The 25,603-nt window shown below is 31.6% G+C and overlaps 1 protein-coding gene across 1 annotated transcript in view; it reads left to right on the top strand.

Annotated features, from left to right (window-relative positions):
- Positions 1–25,603, top strand: part of LOC107440440 (obscurin) — a 285,805-nt gene that overhangs the window by 166,613 nt on the left and 93,589 nt on the right. Inside the window, exons 51-56 of the mRNA XM_071185809.1 lie at positions 2,410–2,527; positions 8,597–8,769; positions 11,198–11,315; positions 13,638–13,810; positions 18,324–18,438; positions 23,899–24,068. Coding sequence (XP_071041910.1) covers positions 2,410–2,527; positions 8,597–8,769; positions 11,198–11,315; positions 13,638–13,810; positions 18,324–18,438; positions 23,899–24,068 — 867 coding nt within the window. The remainder of the gene's footprint in view (positions 1–2,409; positions 2,528–8,596; positions 8,770–11,197; positions 11,316–13,637; positions 13,811–18,323; positions 18,439–23,898; positions 24,069–25,603) is intronic.

Genomic DNA, 25,603 nt, shown 5'->3' with positions numbered 1-25,603 from the left:
GACACTAAGGAAGGTTCTTGATTACAGAACTGAACTATTGCATGTCCCTTTTTTGGGTCATTATTTGTGATTTATTTGCGTTACTTCGCTTCATTCATAACATTGTGTGTAACTCTAATAACCTTAACACTTAGAAACAAAAATAAAAACCATGTACTAATAACTATTTTAAAAAAGACCGAAGCGAACAGTTTAAACATTCAAATTCTGAAATGAATTGAAAAGAAAAAACCATTTCACTCATTCAAATTACATATGTTAACACATAATACTTATAATAAAACAATTTAATGATTTAAAAATTTAATTAGTGGACGTTATTAGATTTTCAAAAAAAAACCTTGCTAAGAAAAATAAATGCAATAAAAGCAAAGTACAGAAATATGGAAATAGCCTATATATGCAGCTGATAATTATATTTCAATTGTAATTTTTAAAAAATAAATATGAGGCTCTATCCTTTCTCTCTCTCCAATCTCCTTAATTGTTTCTTCTCCATCATTGTTGTTGTTTTTTTTTTTGTTTGTTCTTTAAAAAAAGATCGTTTTATTTATAAACTTTATATTTATTATAATTTTACGTAAAAACAATTGTTAACCTGTTAATTACCTGGAACATCTGTCAATTAACATATTTTTGCACTATTACTTAGTTTTGAAAATTAATCAGTTGTACTGGAAAAAAAGTTATGCTTAGGAATGCAGAATGTGTGGCACATAAGAAAAGAAATAAAAAAAAAAAGTAATTTTACTCGTTAACAATACATAGCGATGATCTATAATCGTTATGATTTATAAGAGCTCAAAAATTCAAATTTATCTCTTTCTCTTGAATTTAGTGTTTTATATTTTTAAAAGTTAATTGATTTATGTCTCTAAGCATTTGGTTTTTCTCTTTATCTATGTTTTTTTTTCTCTTTTATTTATTTTCTGCTGTTGTTATTTTTGACGTCACGAAGTTTTTAAAATGAATATCTCGAAATCCCGTGTAGCAGATAGAGACTGGTGCACGTTAAATCAGTCGAGTCGTAAAGTCCTTCAAGTTCTTACAACAAATCATACCTCTGGAGAAATTTCTGAATTGGTGATTGATCGTTCACTGATTCAGGTCAAAATTATGATCTGAGGATGAATGAATGGATTTATGAATGTGTTCCCCCTTTACAACGGATTGTGACATGTGTGTGTGAGTGAAGTAATATTTTTGGCCATAGATGGCGCCACTGAAAAACAAGAAACGTGCCATTTGCCTTAAATCCGTTTTTTTCGCCAAGTAGACTTGCTAGTCTTGGCAAGTGGCATTAGAAACAACAACAGATCTTGAAACATATAAATAAAGTTAAAACAATAATGGATAAAAACTTGGTATTAGTAGTAAAAAGGTCCTCGAAAAAGCACTTAATTGCAATAACTTTAAAATAAGTTGGAATTTTAAAAACAAAAAGAAACTTTTTATAAATTTATAAGTAAAATAAATAAAAATGACCCTTTCAGCACGTTAAATTTCAAGTCTGTAGTTCCATTCCTGCGGACTGCATGATATTGTTTAATACTTGTTTAACAATTAATAATTCATGAACTAATTATCGGGTCTATCGTATTCCTTATGGATGGTGTTTTCAGTAGAAATGTAAACAATAACAATCTCGAGCTGTATACCTGCTCTAGTTCCGGTTAGAAAGTTTGCAGCTGCTTACTACATGTTATTCTGCGAGGCGATATTTTCAAACGGATAATTTTGTTTTCAATAAAAGAAATAAATTAGATAATTTCTGAGCTCAAATCTGCCATATTTCATAAGATATTAATGTTAATATGTAATTCTGGTGAATTTGAAGTGAAAATTTGTTTTAGTCATTTAGAGATATATTGTTAAAAAAGGTGGCGTGGTTGCTAGATTTCGAATAACTCGCTTTTTTGGCAGTTTTGATTTGGCCTCTTTCCATTAGTTTATTACTGTTTGTTCTTGTTGCAAGCTGTGCACCATCTTACGTTAGTGTTAACAGTTTTAGCATTGTAAACACAAGTATTGTTAGCATTGTAAACACAAGTATTAAGTAATCAAATGCATTGTTTGCAAGAATCTCAAAACACAATGATGCCAAATGGCTTTAAAATACAACGGAAACAGTAACCCGGAAATTTAGGCGGCACCAAGCTTGCAACGTTCCCTAGTGTAGAAAACACCATCCATACATATTTCTACACAGCTCGTAATTTCAAGCTTTTAAGTCTTTTGTGAACCTAAAGAAAATGTAACGAATACCCAAAAAGACAGCGGCGTTGCTTACGACTTTTTAATATAGTGAGAAAACTGCAATGAATCAAATCACGTGTTATTGATTCAAATCAATTTTCTTTTCTTTACCCTAATCAGTTTAGTTATTTGTTATTTTTTGTGTGCTTTTAGTCAAAGAAAAAAGTTCTAAACCATTTGTTGGACAACTACATCCACTTGATGCCATTGTAGGAAAACCAATTATATTGGAGACCAAAGTAGCCGGAAACCCTGCACCAAAAATAGAGTGGTAATGTATTTCTCGTTTTTTTAAATTATAGTAATGTGCAACGTAGTAAAAATATGTTGTTTTTTAAGAATTTATAACAATAGAGCAAATATTTTTCAAAACAGCTCTTACATTAATTAGTATTCTTCTGACTTAAAATATCGAACACAAATTCAATCGGTATTATTTGAATTATTTGCCTATGACTTTTATTGAGTACGAATTTTGTTTTTGTAGATGAAGAATGCAATAACAATAATTTATCGCTTTTTAAAAAGAAACTAATATCATGCTTTTGTTAAAAATTTTATAAAAAATTTCAAATTCATATTTGTGTCATATCTTAATCACTCCATTAGTTTCGGAGTTTTTAAACAAAGAATACTATAATCGCGGCTAAAGAATTGGTCAATTAAAAACAAGTTATAAAGCTTAAGGTGGTTTTCTGATCTAGAAATCCGATTGTTGCCTCATATTTAACATTTTTTATTGAAAAGAAAGACTTAGTTACATAATTTCGTGATTTTATTTCCTCACATTTTAAATTTTTTTTATCCTGAAATTATTATTTATTAACATATAAAAATAATGGTATAAAATGGCAGTGCATGTCGAGCGCATAATGTTTAATCTCAAACAGATGAGACTAAATATTAACGATAATAGAGTTTGATGGACTTGAATTTACTGGCTGACTGAAATAGCTTATCAAATTTAAATTTTCGAGTTACCAGTGTTTACTGTTAAAATGTATATATATATATATAATATAAAAATGAAATGTCATACGATATTTACCAACATTGTTCTAAATTTAACGGATCAATAACATCCAAGAGTGGAAATCCGAGTACAATGCGCCACAGCTACCGAAAGGTTACTGTTACAGTTAAGTGATTAAGAAAGTATGACTACAATGACTGAAAGGTGCAACCGAAATTTATATATATTTATAGTCAAAAATAAAAGTGCTACTTTCAATATTTAAAGAACTGAATAATTTTCTGTACCTTTAAAATCATATAAACTCCGCTGTTTTGAATATTCAACGTAACATAACATTTTATTTTTTTGCACAGAAACCATTGGTGTGAAAAATGCAAGGTTTACTTTTGATGCAATGATTGGAATTTTTTTCACTTACTAGCACTCATTCTTAATGGTTCACAGGGGTGACCTCAAATATGCCAATAAATTACTGCAAACGCTGTTTTAGCTACGAAATCGGATACAAAAAAAAAGTACTTTCTCTGAATAAACAAACATTTTTCGCAACAGATTTAGGTTCCTAACCCTCAAAATACTAAGGGCGGGGGGAGATAGCGGTAAGCTGGAAAATACATTCCCGATGATTTGGGCAGGAAAGCGATCAAAATTGGAATCCCTTAATAATAATTTTACGTATTGCGTAATTCGTCATAACTCGAGAAGGTCTTAAGCGAAACAAAGCACATTTTGCACACAATTGTAAAATTGATTTGCCCAAAGATAATTCTCCGCAAATGACTTCAATAATTATTTCATATTTTTTACTTTCATTTAATAATGGTTCAAAAATTTTGAATCGTTCGGTATAGGATTATGTCATTTTAAAGAATGTAATTTTGTATGGCAAAATGCAAAATTCGTACGAACTCTATCTAATAGCTCCTGAGAAATCGATTTCTTATGCGTTGCATAACGTAGTAGTTGACAACCCTGGAATATGCCATCACCCCTTGCACCAGAAATCCTCCACACGGTTTTTTATAAGTTTTCTGAGCAGACTATTTAACCCTTCGACGGTCAGGGAAATGAGCAGTTTTCGTTTCATTAATTCGCGCAGTATTACGTGCAAACAGTAGCCGAAAGTGGCATCTGTTTTCCACCTCCGTTCTTCCGAAAATGTCACCCTTCTCTGACGATGCCAACTGCTCCGTCTTCTGGAATTGTTATAATAAAGTGGTAGCAAATTATGTAGTAAATTTCGTTGGAGAAGGACAGTTACGCCTACTTTTTAATAAAGTAACCAGTAGATTGATAATTTAACGTTGCATTTCATATGTTACTTATATCAGCGCACAACTGGTTCGCTTTTTAAGCAGTCTGCGCGGACTACTTACGAAAGACCGTGTGGAGGCTTCTTGATGTAGGAGGTGATAGTAGTGCTCGTTACTAATCATTACGGTCAAAATCTTGCTCCCGACCGGAACTCGTTTGCGCGCATTATGAGACACGATTCGATTGCGAGCTGAACTCGTTCATAACCGTCAAAGGGTTAAAAAGTTAACCGGTTCTGCGCTTAAATCCAATTTCTATTTTAAAAGTAATTGAGAGAAATTAATCATATAATTTTGAAAATTGAATCTGTAGTGGTTGAAAAGTAAATAAGACAAACGAATCATATTCATAAATTAAACAAATTTTTAAACATATATTTTCCACCACATTCTTCTTTTTATTAGATTTTCTTTTAAATGGCTCTTTCGTAATTTGGTGTACCTTAAGATCGGGGGTTATACCACGGGGGGAGGCAAGGCAGTCTGCCACAAAAACCTCTTCTGCCTCTTAAATTTGTTCGTTTATTCTCACTACTTTATTATAATTTTCTTTCAGTAAATGTTACTGAATCCCAACTTTCACCATTCTATTGCGCTTCGGCGATTTATTATACATTCCCACTCAGATGAATTAGTTAGAACCCCTCTCATGGCTGATGCTAAGATAACTACCACGTATGAGTATTTGGTTTACCTTTACAGTAATCTGATCAGACTACCTATAAAAGACCGCGTGAAGGCTTTCTGTTATAGGAGGCGTTGAATTTACTGTCATTCTTTTCATGACAACACTACCCATATTATTGAAATATGTAAATTCGAATTTAAAAATCAATTCTCGTACAGAAATTGTTATGTTTAGATTTTTATTGCCCATTCTTCCTTTCAGGATTGGCGAAATTTTATTAAACGGAGACTGCAATATGATTTTATTATTTGCATTATTCTTGATTAACCCCTTAACTATCGGTTAATTTTCAAGAAAACGGTCATAAAATCGCCTATTTTTTTCGCTTTTGTATTTGTCTTACGTATTTGATTAGTGCAGACATCTAGTTTAAAATAGGGTAACTATCAGGAATTACCTTAAAAATATTCTGGTACTGCATATCTTGTGTAAAACGAGAAAGGAAATGTTTGTCAGGCAAAAGAAATGAATTAGTTTTATTCTTATTGGCGCGTTACCACTGATCACTCCAGCTCGCCAATATCACGGGAGCGAGAAATAGATGGCGAAAAATCACCCCGTCGTTTTCACGGGAGCGAGAAGGAAGGGGTTAATAAAATAATTTGTATTCACAATAAAATATTAATATTAAATTTGTTTATGTAGGTGTGAAATTATGTGGACGTCCTTTCTTTTTTAATTTAGAGTGGTTGCTCATTTTTGCGTATTAAATTGCAAATGTAAAACCATTTTCTAAATGGAAGCATTTTTCACATGATCTCGGTAAATGCGGGGTTAAATTCGGACATTAATGAATGAAAAACAATTGGAATTAATTTTATTACTATTGTATGTTCCTCAAATTGAATTTAAAAAAATTTCACAGATTCTAACTTCTATCATTTTCCATGAATCATTTTCCCCGAATAGTTTAATAACATTTTATTTTTTGTATGAGTACCCTTTCTATTATTTACCATCATTTTTTTTTTCAATTTTGATATTTCATATTTTTATCTAAGGAAGTTTAATTATTCCATAGATCTCTGAAAATGAGCAAATTCCATATTTTAGCCATACATATTATAAAATATAATCATTGATACGTTGGTAAGTTTTTTAAATGAATACAAACTTTTTAAACTGCTTTTTTTTTAAATTGGAGGATTAGGAATTCATATTTACATTTTTATACAATTTGAAAATTTTTACGCACTTCCAAATCAAACTCGACGAGGTATTTTATAATTTTATGTGCAATATGCGCATTTTTTATATATTTTCGTTTTAAACTTTTGTATAAGACAACATAAAAAAAGGAAAATACCACGATATTTTAATTTACTGATAGTTATTTACTCATGAGAAATGAAAGTTAAAACGATCACGCTCAATGCAATGAGAAGTCAAAACTAAATTTTGAAACTAATGCTTGATAAGATTTTTTTTTAAAAAAATTGTCTTTATTAATCAATTTTTAAATTAAGCTAATAATGATTTAAATTAATTCACAACATAACTCTCTCTCTCCTCTCTCTCTCTCTTTATATATATATATATATATATATATATAATNCTGAGATTTGGGACTGTTTTCCTTCTTTTGAGGATTATAGGAAGTAACAAGTACTGAGTCTGTAACTTAAGATTGATTTTTTTCTTATAACAAAATAAGTTAACAATATTTTATATTTCTTGATATTGAATTTTTACATTTTTTAAATGCTTATAAAGAATTTTAACTTTGATCAAAAAATTTATTCAAATATTGTTCTAATGAAGAAGAATATTTCTTTGCAAAAAAATTCCAAACAAGAGACATAGAGCTGAAAACTGTTAAAAATGAAGATGAAATTTTTACATTTATTAATAGCGCTACTATGGAACTATATTGTGATATATATATATATATATATCACAATAAAGAGACAAAAAAATTAAGAAAATAATTAAAAAATATGTTTTTGAAGAAAGAATTTTTTTTTAAATATTTAAAAACTTTTTTAAAACAATTAAAAGAAAAGGAAAGATATTATTTTGTCGTCAACTCCCACGATTATATCAGTAAAATGAAGTGCTTTGTAATATTGTATTAATATAGCCAAAGCAAAATATATAAATACAAGAGTATATACAATACCGGTAACTGAAAAATACATTTGATCCGCCCGCCTCTTTACCACATCTAACTTAAAGCGGAATCCTCTAAGACTTAAATGCTGTAGCACCATTTGTTAAATAAAATCTATTCTATATTAGTAATAAGGAATAATAATGATGAAAACGGTTGCAGAACCATTTAAACACAGTTAAAAACACATTTTAAAAGGAAGGAAATTTAATATCGAGAACTATCTAGCAGATTTTCTTTTAAACAATTTTTTACGGTTTCCTATCGTTATTCTATTTATGTTTGTTATTCTACAACATTCTATTATCGTTATTATTATTTCTTAGTCATTTATTTAAATTCTTCAATAATCTTATTAAGTCTTAAATTCCTTAACGTTTCTTAATTTCACAAGCAAATTATTAAAGAAAGGTTCGACTCTTTCCCTAATTGGCTAACGACAATGCCAAACATTTGAAATATTGCAATTCGGTGATGTAATTATAAAATGAAGTAAGAAAATGGAATTTCATAACTTTTCAATGATTATTTTTTTATAATTAATGTTAAAACATTTTCATTACTCAAATAACGTGCAATATTAAATTTGGATTTAAAAAATCTGAAAATACTGAATATATAAAAGTTTTTATACCTTAACATTCCAGAAGTTTTTATTATTAACAAATTAATTAATAAAAATTGTTCGCTCGATTTAAATTCCTCATCTTACTTTTTTGGGAAGGAATTGTTCTCAAAAGACATGACAAGAAATATGACATATTAAAATAGCATTAGGCAAATGTTTGAACTGTTTTAGCAGTTGAATTGAAAAAAATCAACTTTACCTAACCAACGTAATGTAGACTAGATTAATCCAAATTTTAACTTAAAAAAGGCATGTTCTATAGAGAAGGCGCGTTTCTGGATAAAATGGACATATTCTACCACTGTTACTGTTAACATAATAAAGATTTCTTTGAGATATTACTAAAGCACTTTGCGGAATGAAAATCCGACTAACAGTTCAAAAGTTATGAAAGTAATCCGTAATAAAAGTAATTTTTCTCAACTTTATTCCGACTCTTCTCTCCCCCTCACCTATGCTGTTTCATATTTTTAGATTCGCTTTCCTCAAAATTTTTGACATAAACAAGGTTTTAAATCAACGTAATTTATATTGTGGTGTGTTCAGTTATCACATTTCAATTCTCAGGAATCTTTTTCGCCAAATGCATGCAGAATTAACTAAGTATTATTTTGGATTCTTTTAGGTTCAAAGACGACAAGAAACTGGAAAGTGATTCCCGCATTAAATTAACAGAAAAAGATAGTAAGGCCTTGCTAACCATTGACGAAGGGAAACTGGAGGATTCTGCAGAATATAAAATAGTTGTTTCCAATGATCAAGGAGAAGACAGTTCCACGGCTGCAGTAACAGTTTCAAGTAATTATTGGTTTATAGTTTGGGAAACTTAGAAAAGGTTTAGCCTACACCTCCCAACGTATTTTAATAAATTTTATCCTTAGCTAGAAGAATCAAGGTTATTTTTCTCTAGTAGAACTTAATAACTTAGCTTAATAACTAATCGAACTTAACTTAAATAAAAGTGCAAACAATCACTTTCAATTTTATCTATAAAATTATGGCCAAAAAAGAAAAATATTCTCCGCTGTCTTTTTTGTTGTTTTTTTGTTTAATTCTTTATGAATAAAAAATATTAAATGTTTTAAAAATTAAAAATGAAAATTAAACCTATGTCTCACCCGTATGATCCCCACAGAATTTAACTTATGTTACGCGGCTCATAATCAAATGGTAATCAGTTAGTGTTTAACACTAAAGCAGTTTGGGCTTAACACGTTCACACCGGGAATAGTGAAAATACTGGTACGGGATAAGAGAATATACTGGTAGAAGAACTATTTCAATATTAGATAACATTCGGGAGGAGCTAATCTATTCTAAACAATAACAAATTACTGCAAGGAAATTTATCACGGCGAAGAAGTAATTCAATATAAAAATTGCATCCGTTAAAAACAATTGTTAGTTATGGATTTTTATTATTCCCGGAAAAAAATTAAAAAATGAAATTTATTGTTACCAGTTTTTACTGCGGTGCGCTGCCAAGATGAGACAATCTAACGTGACCCACCGGTGGGTCACCCCGGCGTGAACGTGTTAAATACTTCAAACGAAGTTGTTTTATTTCAATATCAAATGTAATCCTCGATGACTCAGGGAATAGAGCGTTCGTCTTCCAATAAGGTGAACCGGGGTTCGAATTCCAGCGATGGCTGGTTGATACAACGACGGCTATAAAATAAAATGAAATACCAAAACTTAAACAATAAATCTTAATACCAAAATATTTTATTTTAAAATTCGCATAAAAATCTTGCTTCTCATAAAGGGTTAAGTTAAAAATGTAAATGCCTTCCTATTTGATTGTTTAGTTTCGAAATATTTAACACGTTGCCACGCTAATTTCACATGACTTTGCTCGTCTGGCCACTTGGCCACACGGTAAATAACTACGAGCTAAACTTGCAAATATAGATAAATTTTGCTAGTTTATAAAAGGTTTAACTTAAATATCTGAAAAAAGTGGTTAATTATATTTACTTACGAATTGTTTAAAAATAGTGGTGGATAAAAATCTACTGAATTGAATTTATTAAACTTAGAATCACAATAATTAAGTAAATTTTGATTAAATTTTCTGCAATTCCATAAAAGAGTGTAAATTTTATAGTTCTATATCATGTTATACGCTGTCAGCCAGCTGTTTTTCGCGGCCTACGTGAAAGGTCAGTGTCAGCCAGCTGTTTTTCGCGGTCTATGGAAAGGTCAGTGTCAGCAAGCGGTGGCAGACGCAGCCTAAATGTAATTTCAGTGTCAGCCACCTCCATAAAAGAGTGTAAATTTTATAGTTCTATATCATGTTATACGCTGTCAGCCAGCTGTTTTTCGTGGCCTACGTGAAAGGTCAGTGTCAGCCAGCTGTTTTTCGGGGTCTATGTGAAAGGTCAGTGTCAGCAAGCGGTGGCAGACGCAGCCTAAATGTAATTTCAGTGTCAGCCACCGGTGGTTGACGCGGCCTAAATGTAATTTCAGTGTCAGCTACCGTTGGTTGACGCGACCTAAATGGAAAGTCCAGTGTCAGCCACCGATGGCTGACGCGGCGCTCAACGTGTTAATAATTTCGAAACTAAACTATTTCTCATAAAATAACGAGAGTATAATCCTTTATGATAAAATTTAATTAAGTTAAAATTAACATTTAAATATCACAAATTATAATATTTTAATAAAAAAAAAACTATATGCGTTAAAATGACTATATGCGACTAAGGGGATAGAGCCCGCGTCTCCCAACAAGGTGACTCAGGCTCTAGTGATTACTGGTCGATACGAATTCCTCACCCTTCTCTCACCAACCACAAAGCTGACGTAAAATATTTTCAGTGCGCATGGGTAAAGAGTCTCCTTACTCTCAGTCTAACCGCAGAAAGTTTCCGTTTTTTTTATTTCCATGTAACGCAAGTGGGGATTAGTTTCATCAAAAATTCTGCACCAAGGAAAAATATTTTCCCAACACTTGATCCAGGTGTNAACAATTAATAACTTATGAACTAATTATCGGATTCCTTATACATATTTCTACACAGCTCGTAATTTCAAGCTTTTAAGTATTTTGTGAACCTAAACAAAATGGAACGAATACCCAAAAAGACAGCGGCGTTGCTTATGATTTTTTGATAAAGTGAGAAAACAGTTATGAATCAAATCATGTGTTATTGATACAAATCAATTTTCTTTTCTTTACCCTAATCAGTTTAGTTATTTATTATTTTTTGTGTGCTTTTAGTCAAAGAAAAAAGTTCTAAGCCATTTGTTGGACAACTACATCCACTTGATGCCATTGTAGGAAAACCAATTATATTGGAGACCAAAGTAGCTGGAAACCCAGCACCAAAAATAGAGTGGTATTGTATTTCTCGTTTTTTAAATTATAGTAATGTTTCATTTCCTATGAGCTGCACAATCAGTCTTCCCGATGAGCAGACCTAGTGCGTTCTCGAGAAGTGGTATCCACTCTTTCAGGACCACCACAATGGGTGAGATACCGCTGGCCATGTTAATTTGGACGTTCAGTTTCTGCCACAATAGATGGCAGCACCGAGACTCTATTTGGATGCTAAAGTGCACTAGGAATTTAATTTTTCCGGAAATGCCAAGAGCCAATTATAGTAATGTGCAACGTAGTAAAAATATGTTGTTTTTTAAGAATTTATAACAATGGAGTGAGCAAATATTTTTCTAAACAACTCTTACATCAATTAGTATTCTTTTAACTTATAATATCGAATACAAATTTAACCGGTATTATTTGAATTATTTGCTTATCACTTTTATTGTGAACGAATTTTGTTTTGTTTTTGTAGATGAAAAATGCAATAATAATAATTTATCGCTTTTTAAAAAGAAACTAATAGTATGCTTTTGTTAGAAATTTAATAAAAAGTTTCAAAGTCATATTTGTGTCATATCTTAACCGGTTAACGCCCAGCGTCCTATATTTAGGACAGTCCCTTTTTTCAAAGACATTCATTGTGGTGGGAAACTTTTTTCAGCATTTTCATTTATCTGGGTGAATTAAAAGATTCTCAGATACCACAATGATTTAATTATTTCTGATTAGATCAAGAATTATAAGGAACAAGTACTTTTTGATCTATCAAAGACTTTTTGAATGCCATAACAGTGGAAAAACCAATTAATTTCGATAATATATTAAACCACTTTTTGTATCATTTCCATATATAAATTCGGGACAAAACGGGTTAATCACTCCATTAGTTTCGGAGTTGTTAAGCAGAGAATACTATAATCGCGGCTAAAGAATTGGCCAATTAAAAACAATTTATGAAGCTTAAGGTGGTTTTCTGGTCTAGAAATCCGATTGTTGCCTTATATTTAACATTTTTTATTGAAACGAAAGACTTAGTTACATAATTTCGTGGTTTTATTTCCTCACCTTTTCTTCCCATTTTAAATTTTTTTTATCCTGAAATTATTATTTATTAACATATAAAAATAATGGTATAAAATGGCAGTGCATGTCGAGCGCATAATGTTTAATCTGAAACAGATGAGACTAAATATTAACGATAATAGAGTTTGATGGACTTGAATTTACTGGCTGACCGAAATAGCTCTTCAAATTTAAATTTTTGAGTTACCAGTGTTTACTGTTGAAATATACATATATTATAAAAATGAAATGTCACGCTATAATTGCCAACATTGCAGAGATGCCAACTTGCTCTGGACAGCAAATACATTTTTTAAAGTGGTAGCTTATCAATTGTGATTCTTGGTTTAATAAATTCAATTTAGTAGATTTTTATTCGCCACTGTTTCTAAATGATTTGTAGGCTTATATAATTCTCCACTTTTAACACTTATGTCATGCTATACTTGTTAAAAAGCAAGCAAAAATAGTCAAATTGTTGCAAAATTTACTTAGTAGTTATTTACCTCTTTTTTAATTATTTTGGCGTGTCCAGGGCAGTTGAAATCTGAATAAAACGCGCCACAGCTACCAATTAATCTAAAAGATTACTGTTGCAGTTAAGTTATTATGAAAACAATGACTGAAAGCGCAACAGAAAACTATATATATTTATAGTCAAAAATAAAAGTGGTACTTTTAATATTTAAAAAACTGAATAATTTTCTCTACCTTTAAAATCATATAAACCTTCCCTGTTTTGAATATTCAACGTAACATAACATTTCATTTTTTTTGCGCAAAAACTATTTGTGTGAAAAGTACAAGGTTTACTTTTGATGCAATGATTGGAATTTTTTTCAGTTACTAGCACTCATTCTTAATGGTTCTCAGGGGTGACCTCAAATATGCCAATAAATTACTGCAAATTCTGTTCTAGCTACGAAATCGGATACAAAAAAAAAGTACTTTCTCTGAATATAAGCTCGTTTTTGGATAAAATGAACATATTCTGTCACAGGTACTAAAGCGCTTCACAGAATGAAAATCTGACTAACCATTCAAAATTTATTCAAGTAATTTTTCCCAATTAAACCTCTTCTCTCTAATTCCCACCCACCTACCCTGTTTCATATTTTTAGAGTAGCTTTCCTCAAAATTTTTGATATAAGCAAGGTTTCAAATCAACGTAATTTATATTGTGGTGCGTTCAGTTCAATTCTCAGGAATCTTTTTCGCTAAATGCGTGCGGAGTTAATTAAGCAATGCTTAATATTATTTTGGATTCTTTTAGGTTCAAAGACGACAAAAAACTGGAAAGTGATTCCCGCATTAAATTAACAGAGAAAGATAGTAAGGCCTTGCTGACCATTGACGAAGGAAAACTGGAAGATTCTGCAGAATATAAAATAGTTGTTTCCAATGACCAAGGAGAAGACAGTTCCACGGCTGCAGTTACAGTTTCAAGTAATTATTGGTTTATAATTTGGGAAACTTAGAAAAGGTTTAAACTTACACCTTCCAACGTATTTTAATAAATTTTATCATTAGCTAGAAGAATCAATGCTAATATTTGATGCAAGGCTATTTTTCTTTAGTAGAACTTAATAACTAATAGAACTTAACTTAACCAGAAGTGCAAACAATCACTTTCAATTTTATCTATAAAATTATGGCCAAAAAAGAAAAATATTCTCCGCTGTCGTTTTTTTTTGTTTAACTATTTATGAATAAAAATTCTTAAATATTTTAAAAGTAAAATTTAAAAAAAATAAATAATGCGTGGAGTCCCTCCGTGGGGAAGAAGTGAAACTTTGTAATGTGGAAATGAAAATAGTAAGGGGTAGAAATTAATTTTTAGTAAAATCATATTGTCTCTTTAAGACAAACTTTATTAACTTTGCTTACAATTCACAATTGATAGCATCTTTTAATTATCATTTTCGAGTGGAGAAATATCCAAATCTATAACATTTACAATGGGATTTTTATAACTAAAGTAAGATACGAAATGTTTGAGTTCTATTTTTTCAATATTTCTTGCAAAAACTGCATCAATGGTGTTCCCCCTTTGGTTATTGGATCATTCGTACCATTTATCATTTCCAATCCAAATTTTTCTTTAAGGAAGGTTAATAATGTTTCAGCTTCAGGTAACGAGAACGCAACAGTGCTTTCATGCCCCCTCCATGGTAGTGTTAAACGTTTAACGCAACCTTGTTGGAAGTCGCAGTAGAAGTTTCACTTCAAAAAGTTAAACCTATGTTTCACCTGTGTGATCCCCACAGAATTTAGCATATTCAAATGCGAATCAGTTAGTGTTCAACACTGAATCAGTTTGTGGTTAAATACTTTAAACAAAGATGTTTCATTTCAATATCAAATGTAATCCTCGGTGGCTCAGAAGATAGAGCGTTCGTCTTCCAGTCAGGTGAAGCGGGGTAGAATTTCAGCCATGGCTGGTTGATACAAATTCCGCATCCGGCTTGCAACGACAACAGTGCTGATGTAAAATATTCTCAGTGGTGGACAAATCATGGGTTAGAGTCAACTTGCCGTCTGGCTAACCGTGGGAGGTTCTCGTGGTTATCCTCGCCATGTAACGCAAATGTGGGTTGGCTCCATCGAAAAGTCCTCCACGAAGGTGAATTTCTCCCAATACTTGATCCAGGAGTTCCCTTGTCTTCTGGGTTGGACACAAAATTACAAGGCTATGCAGTTTAACCATGAACCCAAAAATTGGGTCGGCTATTCGGCGACAGTTATAAAATAAAATGAAATACCAAAACTTAAACAATAAATCTTAATACCAAAATATTTTAATTTAAAATTCGCATAAAAATCTTGCTACTCATAAAGGGTTAAGTTAAAAATGTAAATGCCTTCCTATTCGATTGCTTAGTTTCGAAATATATAACACGCTGAATGCCACGCTAATTTTACATGATTTGCTCGTCTGGCCACACGGTAAATAACTACAAACTAGATTTGCAAATATAGACAGATTTTGTTAGTTTATAAAAGGTTTAGCATGACATATTTCAAAAAAGTGGTGAATTATATATACTTATCAATTGTTTAAAAATAGTGGTGGATAGAAATCTACTAAATTAAATTTATTAAACCAAGAGTCACAATACTTAAGTAAATTTTGAATAAATTTTCTGCAATTCCATAAGAGAGTGTAAATTTTATAGTTCCATATCATGTTATACGCTGTCAGCCAGCTGTTTTTCACGGCCTACGTGAAAGGTCAGTGTCAGCCACCGGTGGTTGACGCGGTCTAAATGTAATTTCAGTGTCTGCCACCGGTGGCTGACGCAGTCTGAATGTAATTTCAGTGTCAGCCACCGGTGGTTGACGCAGTCTGAATGTAATTTCAGTGTCAGTCACCGGTGGTTGTCGCGGCCTAAATGTAATTTCAGTGTCAGCCACCGGTGGTTGTCGCGGCCTAAAGGGAAAGTCCAGTGTCTACCACCGATGGCTGACGCTGCGCTCAGCGTGTTAAACATTTCGAAACTAAACTATTTCTCATAAAATAACGAGAGTATAATCCTTTATGATAAAATTTAATTAAGTAAAAAATAACATTTAAATATCACAAATTATAATATTTTAATAAAAAAAAAACTATATGCGTTAAAATGACTATATGCGACTAAGGGGATAGAGCCCGCGTCTCCCAACAAGGTGACTCAGGCTCTAGTGATTACTGGTCGATACGAATTCCTCACCCTTCTCTCACCAACCACAAAGCTGACGTAAAATATTTTCAGTGCGCATGGGTAAAGAGTCTCCTTACTCTCAGTCTAACCGCAGAAAGTTTCCGTTTTTTTTATTTCCATGTAACGCAAGTGGGGATTAGTTTCATCAAAAATTCTGCACCAAGGAAAAATATTTTCCCAACACTTGATCCAGGTGTTTTCTTGTCTTCTGAATCGGATTCAAAATTACAGTGCTACGGAATTGAACATAGGCAGTCGTAAACTCAAAATTGTTTCAGTTGTTAAACGACGGTTATAGAATAGTTTAAAATATAAAAAGAAGTTATATTAAATGTCTGATTCACTGATATCTAATCGTCGAGAAAAAAAAGCAAAAATCGTCAATTTTGTTTTCCAAAAAAAAGAATTGAGGCTTGTAATTGCTACCACTTTAATTTCCTTGCAACGCTTACTTATAAGGGTAGTCTTAAATCCAACTTAAGTTCATTATTGCGGCTTTTTTTTTCATTTAAAAAGTCACGTCTGTTCAAAGGCAGTGTGTGACGAGATATTCAAAAAAAATTAAATTACATTTCATTGCAACTACTGATCCAAAAATAATTAAAAATTGGTAATCAAGTTTTCCTTGCTAGCAAATATCTAACTGTTTTACCTTGAGTAGAGGTAACACCCGCAACAACTAAGTCGAATGGTGTGTACCGAATGAAATTTTTTTCTAGGAATTATAACTGTTAAAAATAGTGGCAGCTACGAATAGTTTATTTCCCCTGAATAAAACGCAGCACCAGTTTCTTTTAACGTTTCCGGAAGTATAACAGACATTCAATTTCTAAAGGAGGTACACACATCACTGGAGCCCCCAGATCCATGAGAATGAAAGATCTAAGAAGAGATTTAAAAATCAATCAAAATAGAGAAACACATAGCTGAACTATGTGCAAGTTTCTTCAGAGATGCACTCTCTTCTCATACGTGCAACTACTTTAAAAACTTTGACTTTGAGCTCATCAAAGACAACATAAAATATAGCCCGGCAACCGCCTTCTTCCTATCCGATAGAGTTTTTTCCCGTAAATTTTGTAAATACTTGTACATATTTTTGCGCATTTATTATCATGTATTTTTCATATTTCTCTGAGGCTAGGTGACTACTGTGCACCTGAGAAGCTCGGAGGTAATACCGCGGTGTGAGGCGAGGCAGTCTGCCGCAAAAACCTCTTCTCTCTCTTAAATTTGTTTAATCCCGCTACTTAATTTAAATTTTCTCTCAGTTAATGTTACTGAACTCCAACTTTCACCTTCCAGTTGCGCTTCGGCGATTTATTATTTATTCCCACTCAGATGAATTAGTTAGAGCACCTAGCGGGGCCGATGCTAAGATAACCACCACATACAAGTATGAGTGAGTAAAAGGAGGTGCAGAATTACTTCATTTGCATTCCACAACCTCATCGAAGCACCACAAAGATCAATCTAAAGATGAATGGGGAAAAGGTCGCGAGCGGCCTCAGGTACCCAGATGTTTTATACAGTTCAATTCAGGAGGTGCAGCAGTTTCTAGCCACTCTAGAAGCTGTTGATGTAGGACACGAAGACTGGGATTCAAACTGATATAGTTTGATCACTAAAAACACAACTTGAAAACGTGTCTCAAACAAGCCATGAGCTCATTTTATTACATACAAAATTTTAATGCTTTATATTCTTCCTCTTTTTTTGTGTAATATCTTACCCTCCAATGTCTGAGTTGCCAGCGGTAGAGAACTAATCCAGATATTTTTAAAGCAAGTATAAATTTTCTAAGACTATTTTCTTATTAGTTTTACTATGAAAAACTAAAGAGGACTTTTGTGTAAACTTTTGAATCATTCACATTTATTGGTGTAGGAAAATTTTTTTTAAATCACTGAAGAACGAAGCACACATTAAAACGTAAAATTTGCTACCACAAGAAGAAATTTTCCCGAAAAACGTAAAAAGTTGACCGTTCTAAATAAAACATAAATATTTCTAGCCCTAAAAAAACTTTAACCAATGAAAACAGTGAGTGAGTTGGCATCTATGAGATTATTGTGTCCTGAAAGACGAAAATGAAAACATTAAATAGAAGTTTTTTTTCGCCATGGTGTAAAGGCTCAAAATTATAGCTATGGACAATAAAGCCGTTGATTTATAAATAGAGTGGAACTAAATTTAAAGCATATGCCTACTTTGATTTAAATTATTATTGTTTGAATTCGAACTTTTTTTTATAGTTCCAGGAAAGAAACCATCAATTGTAAAAGAATTAAAAGCAACTAAACTTCTGGAAGGAGACGAAGGTAAATTACAGTTTGTCCTGGCAGGATACCCAATGCCAACAGTAGCTTGGTATGTATAGAAGATTGAAATTCTTAAAGTATGCACATATATATATATATATATATATATATATATATATCTCGATATCACACTGACGTGATCTCAATACGGTGCTCTTGTATTTCATCGCATAGTAGTACATTTAAGAACACTTTAATAGGCTTACCTTTGGAGCATGGGGGNTATATGTTACCGTTAAAGTATGAAATCCGTTATTTTATAGAATACCTAGTTATTCCATGAAATAACTGATCGTGTCCGTTAAAGTGTGTAATATGTTATTAATTTGACACTTTAACTAGTTATTCTATGAAATAACTAGGTATTCTATAAATTAACTAATGAGAGACAGTTAAAGTGTAAAATAAACAATATATCTAAAATGAAATGACTAGGTATTCTATAAATAAACTAATGATAGACAATTAAAATGAAAAAGAAGCAATTTATCTAATTTATGCAGCGTATAAATGGTATTTGTGGAAACGTACCATAAAATCATTTGTAACAACAAGGATTACTAAAATGACACTTGGAATTACAAAGAACATTATTTCTAAAACAAAAAGATTTCTTGCTGACACACTGGGTTTTACACGAAAATTTTTTAAATCCCTGACTAGTACCTAAACTTTAGGCTGTAGCAACCGACCGGAGCGATATTTCTACATCCGGTGCTTCTTCGATTTTAATTAATTTTTGTTCTCAGACACTGAACTGGGATCGGGAATATAATTGTTATATGCGACCGTTTCTTGAGCCCAATTGGAAAAATCCTTCTTCGGTTATTTTTATGATGATAGCTAAAATAGATAAATGCAGTAGGGGTGGAAGGTAAATCTATTTGTCATGCGAGATATATGATATAGATTATTTTACACTTTAACGGGCTGCAGGTGAAATAACTAGTCTGTGAAATAACTAGTTAAACCATGAAATACAAGAGAGTTTTACACTTTAACTGACACGATCAGTTATTTCATGGAATAACTAGGTATTCTATAAAATAACGGATTTCATACTTTAACGGTAACATATATATATATATATATATATATACATAAAGATTTATGAAATGAGAAGAAGAAACATTATAATAATAAAATATTACAAAAACTATCTCAAAATTTTATTTAAAAAAATAAAAATACAAATTCGGAAAACAAAATAAGGAAAAGATATAATCTCGTCATCAGTCCTCACTGTTATATCTGCAAAAAAGAGTGCTTTCTAACATTGTATTAGTATAGCCAAAGAAAAATATATCAATAAAATAGTGTGAAGAGCACCCAAGAGAAATTTAAACGAAAATAGAACATATTAGGTAAAAACTACAAACTAAAACATATTAAGCGAAAAATGGAAAATAAAAAGTAAAAAAGAAACAAAATACAGAATAAAATACAAAAAGTAAAATATAAAGCGGATTAGCAAATTCAAATAAACTTAGACATACCATTATCTTTTAAAAATGAATTGAAATATTTTAGTAACAAGATTGCTAGATTATTAAGTATGAAAATAGAAGCGTAAGTAGAGGATAGTCGGAATATTTTAAGGCTCGTTCTTACTGAAGCTCGTTTGATTTTCTAGTTACCTTGGATTGGCCTAAACATTAGTACTTCAGTGCTTTTTCGCGTTGCCTATAATAATACAATATTAATGAGCACTATTCTTTGCGAAAATAATCGTTGTGCTGATGACAAGATTATATCTTTTCATTATTTTGTTTTTCGACTTTTTAATTTTTTATAAAATAAGATTCTTAAATACTTTTTTTTAAATTATTTTATTTTTTAATGTTTTTTCTTCTATTCATGAATCTGTATTATATTTTTTTTCCATATTTTCTCTATATTTTTAATTTAATCGATGAGTTTTATATACTTGCAGCTTATGTGCAGCAAATAAAGCTTATTATTTTTCTTAATTTTCTTCCCTATTCTCTCTTTTTGTTTTTCCTTTTTGTCTTTACTATACTATATTATAATATGTATCCGACGGTATACATAGATAAAGCGTTATAACATATAAAAATGGTTATCTAGCAGATCACAACTCTAGAAGGCACCACTTAAAGTAAAAGCATGTTAGATTGCCGGAAGAACAAAGGGAAGATAAAAGACGATTTTTAAAAACATCTCCCCAGGCAATCTAGCTAGTTTTGATATTTTTCATCCCATAAATTTTTCTTCACTTATTTTTAACGTCATAGTTGACAAGAGTTCTGAAAAGCATATTAAAAACGTTCGTTTTGGAACTTCTTGTACAGATGAAAAAAATTTAGAATTCATTTAAAAAGCTAGAATATTTTTTATCGAAATTAATTATCATTACGTCAAGTCATTTATTAATTATATTCAAGTTTTTTCACGAAACTTCTTTCAAAATCATAGTTGCATAAGATTTCTATTTTATATTTAAAGTGGTAACAAAATCTATTCTTGAACCGTGGTAACTCAGGGGATAGAGAGTTAGTCTTCCAATGAGACGAACCGAGTTCGAATTCCATGGTCGATATGATTTTCGCACCCGGCTCAAACCGATCACAGTGCTGACGTAAAATATCCTCGGTGATAGACGGATAGTGGATTAGAGGCCCAATAATTGATCCAGGAACACTGAAAATATGAAATCTGTTATTCATATTTCATACATTTAATATATAAATTTAATGTTAAATGATATTCGCCATTAAATTATATTCGATATGAAAATTCTATGTTAAATAATATTTGATATGAAAAGAGTAATCGCCTCTACATATAAATGAAACATATAAATAAATGCATAATTATAAATTGGTGGAGAATTCGAGATTTAACAAAAAAATTGTCTGCAATATTAGTTTAATTTTCATCCCATTGAGCACTTGGAAAAACAAGCCCTGGAATTAGAAAAACTTAGCAGAAAAGTGGAATGATTTTAATTCTTTCGGCGCATCGAACTTTGACTGAAAATTGTAGATAGACAGCACGTGCGACTATGGATCCTGAAATCTAAATAAAGATACACTATGTTATTAAAAAAAAAATAGCGGTTGCTAAAAAAGAGGTGAGTGTTTGGAAGCAAATAGTTATATATTTTTAGTTGTTTGCAAAGTTTTTAAAACTAGTTGTTAGGACACACTGCATCAGAAAGACTTAACCTTTCAGAGAAGAGCAAATTTCAATTGAAAATGTTAGTCAGGCAGGACATTCTACTTTCTGCTAATACGCAGATATATGCTCAATAAGGACTTGCTTTCGTAATAATGCGTTTCAGCAATATTCTCCAATGTCTGGGATATTAAGCCAAATAATATGCATTGGGGAAGAAGGTTAGGTTCCACATACACAATGTAAACCATTACGCCAAAGTTCGGTGCGGTCCCTCTGTACTAAGATAAAAAGAACATTTAGGGAATCAGATACTTGAAAAGGGTTTGCACCCTCCTCTCCTCGCAACCACTATTGGGACGGCTAGGAGAGGAAAAGTTTTCTCTTCTTATTTAGTGTTTCTTCTTATCTCTTCTTCTGCACTCCTACACAATTGATAAACAGTATTAAACAATAAATTAATATATTTTCAAGAATACATTTATATCATCCATGTTGATTAAATCTGCTAACACATTTTGGCATAGAAAGAAAGAAAAGAGTGGGTGGGTTGGAGCCAGCCTACTGAATCATACATAGTTTTCCAACGACCGGTTCACAGGTGACGTATTTCCTGACTGTCATTTTGGTTTTTATGCGCATGCGTTGGATCTTAGTGCATATAATGTTCTGCTAAATCTGAGTATGTTGCTCACTTTGTAAGTTGTTTTTCTGGTAAAGCTCACAGCATCGAGCAGTCCCCCACATTAGTTACGTATTCGAAGAGCTGTTCTTCTCTTTTATATAGTCTTTTGTTAACACATTGCTGGCGGACAACTTTTCTGAAAATGACCCCATGGCCCCGGCTATTGTTTTGAAAGCGGATGTGGAAGTAAAACAATATAAATAAACTTTGAAAAATTTTAATTTTTCTGAAAAATTTTAATTTTTCTGAAAAATTTTAATTTTTTGAAAAATTTTAATTTTTTAAATTTTAATGCCGTATGATAAAAAGTTAACAATCACCTATGTGTAATGGTACATCACAAGTTTTGTAAATATATCACTTTTCGTAAAGTTATAATAAATTGGTATAGAATTAAATATTAAAACTTGAAAAGTAAGGAAAATTACGTCCACTTTTTAAAATAGTCTCCACGAGATCAATGCTAACGAAAACACCAGTTAACTCGTGACCGGTCACCAACGTTTGACCACGAAAACACGAGTTAACTCGTGACCGGTCACCAACGTTTGACCACGAAAACACGAGTTAACTCGTGACCGGTCAGCAATGTGTTAAGCTTCTCAATGCATTTGAGGAGGTACAGTTGAGGAGGTAGATGATGGACTGATTCAAATACGCCTTGTATCGATGTGCAGAAGGCGTTCATGTGTGACCTTTGACAGTACATTCTAAGTGAAGCTCAACAAGTGATGCATACTTCAGTTCTTTTTCAGACATGCCAATTTCTCCGCTTTCTGCTAAAATTTTAGTAAATTGGTAGCGAATGAAATAGTAAAACTTGTAGCATAAGGATAATTACGCTTGCTCCTTAAAAGTGTCACCATGAGGTAATTGCCACAAAGTTGCATTTCATATGATACTTTGAATATTTGGTTCGTAGTGGTGAAAAAATTACTTGAAATGAAAATACTGCACTAAAAATAACTTAAATTACGTTACCACTAGGAAATGTTTTTTACAAAGCGGATTAAGTTGGCCTCCCTGATTTGTTGGTCAATGAATAATGGTTTTTAACTGTTTAAAAGAAATTAGTCTTACATTTCTAGTGGATTGTCAGACTAGCTACTTAGCACTGAAAGGGGTTAAAACAATATTTAAATACCTGAAAAAGACACTAAAAATATAGAGTAGAAACGAGATTTTTCCGAGATTCCTTCTATATTCTTTTTTGCTTACAGCACACAATTTTATGACACAAATTTCGATCTCAAATAAAAAAAACTAATAGCAATGATTTTTCCGTTGCTATAATTTTTTGAATTAAGTTTTTTTTTTTCAGATCTTAAAATTTTGATTGATAAAAATATTCGATAAAAAAAACCTTATTTATTATTTAGTAAACATTTCATTTCATGCCTGTCGAAAGGGAAAAAAATAATAAGTAAAGCAATAAAATCAACAATTCCGAAAGCGATACTAATTGAAAATCTCTTCAGAGAAGATGTGAAGTGCAACTAATGCATCAGCAAATCTTTAAATAGGTGATTCAGGGACAATGGAGCAGTAAGAAAGATGCTAGCGGCGTTTGATCTTTAAGATACGGTTAAGAGTGTTCCAGACAGTTATAGTTATTTCCCAGCTAAATTTTCCATATTGTTTTCGATTATTTTTTCTTTCAATGACCATTAAGCTCTGATTTTCTAGGATGCATAATGGAAGAAATGTTCTCGAAGGACAGCACTGCACTGCCACTTTAGATGATAAAGGCGTGGCAACATTAACAATACAAAACGTGAAATTGGAAGATGGAGGAATGTACACAGCAATTGTTTCCAACAAATTAGGAAAAGCTAGCACCGAAGCACCTGTAATTGGTAAGACATTTTCAATCATAGATAAATATTGGATATTTTCTATCTAAATTTTAAAATTTATTCTGAAAATGTAATTAACTTTCAGCAACATTTAATTAAATGTTTAAAGATAGATATGTCAATATAATTAAAATTTGAAGAATCTCTTTTTCAAATTTTAGATATTCATTAAATATTATTCATTAAATATTATAGATAGAATTTTATACCATGATAGAATTTTAGATATTCATTAAAAGGATTGTAGTAGGTTTTGTATGGTGTTTGTATGTTTTAAAAGTAGTATCAGAACTAAAATGATTTACAATATTTTAGCATAATTGTAATTACACAATGTCTTAATAGCTACAAGGGAATATACTTTAAGTGCATATTGTTCGTCTTTATGGTTTCAATTTCAAAATGGAAAGGTGATAAATGAGAGGATGGGCAACGAATTGAACAACATGGGATGCAAAGAAATTGTCATCCCTATTTTTATTGCTCAACGTGTGAACTTTTCATTAATCATTTATAAATTTACTGTACTAATAACTGTGTGGGTGCACAGAGCCGCCAAGTGTTTATATATATACAGATATGCTTATCTTTCCGCAAAAGTTTTAATAAATTGGTAGCGAATTAAATAGTAAAACTTGTAGAATAAGAATAATTACGCTTACCTTTTAAAAGAGTCACTATGATATTACTACATCATCATCAACATTTATCTGGGCGCTTGGGGCCGTTAGCGGCCTTTTTCCCATTCGTCTTGAATTTTGATCTTTGGGGTGGTTCTTTCTGGTAATTGGATTGCAATTGAAGTAAAAGGAAATTAAATATTTTGAATTTTAGATAAAATTACGTCACTACAAAAATGAGCTGCCATCGGTCTGAGGTTTATGTCTTCTCTTAAGTTTTCAAAAGTAAAAATTTCGTTGAATCCTGCGGTGTCACAATTTATGGTCTTTTCAAAAAATCTGAAGTTTTGCTTTGCAATGTGATGATCTAAAAAATCTATGTTGAGGTCGCTATGTATGTTTTTATTGCGGATAAACCATCTTGCTTTTGTTATTTTCCTGAGGATTTTGTTCTGGCATATTTTGAGTTTTTTAAGGAGTGATGTAGAGATGTTGCACCAAGCTGGAGATGCATAAGTCAGGATGGGACGGATCATCGAGATGTAAAGTAAACGTTTAAGTCTGAGTTCCATTTTAGGGTTCTGAAGAAGGATTTGTAATCTGTGGCAGGCTGTTTGTGCTTTGTTGATGACTGTTTTGACGTGATCTTTCCAATTAAATTTGCTGTTTATGACCAGACCAAGATATTTTGCTGTTTTGACTATGGGTATCGTTTCGTTAAAGAGTACAACTTGATTTTTAGGGAGGATCGTTTTTCTTTTATGTTGAATGATTAGTAGTTTCGATTTTTGGCCGTTTACTTTAAACTTCCAGTCTAGGCACCAGGTTTCTATTTCTGTGATCTTTTCTTGGAGTTTTTGTAAGGCAATGTTGGGATTTTTGGACTTCACGACAATTCCTGTATCATCTGCGAAA

The sequence above is a fragment of the Parasteatoda tepidariorum genome, chromosome 9 (genome assembly GCF_043381705.1).
Source record: "Parasteatoda tepidariorum isolate YZ-2023 chromosome 9, CAS_Ptep_4.0, whole genome shotgun sequence".
In the NCBI taxonomy this organism is placed as follows: Eukaryota; Metazoa; Arthropoda; class Arachnida; order Araneae; family Theridiidae; genus Parasteatoda; species Parasteatoda tepidariorum.
Note: the sequence above shows the minus strand (reverse complement) of the source record. Positions and strands in the feature narration are given on the sequence as shown.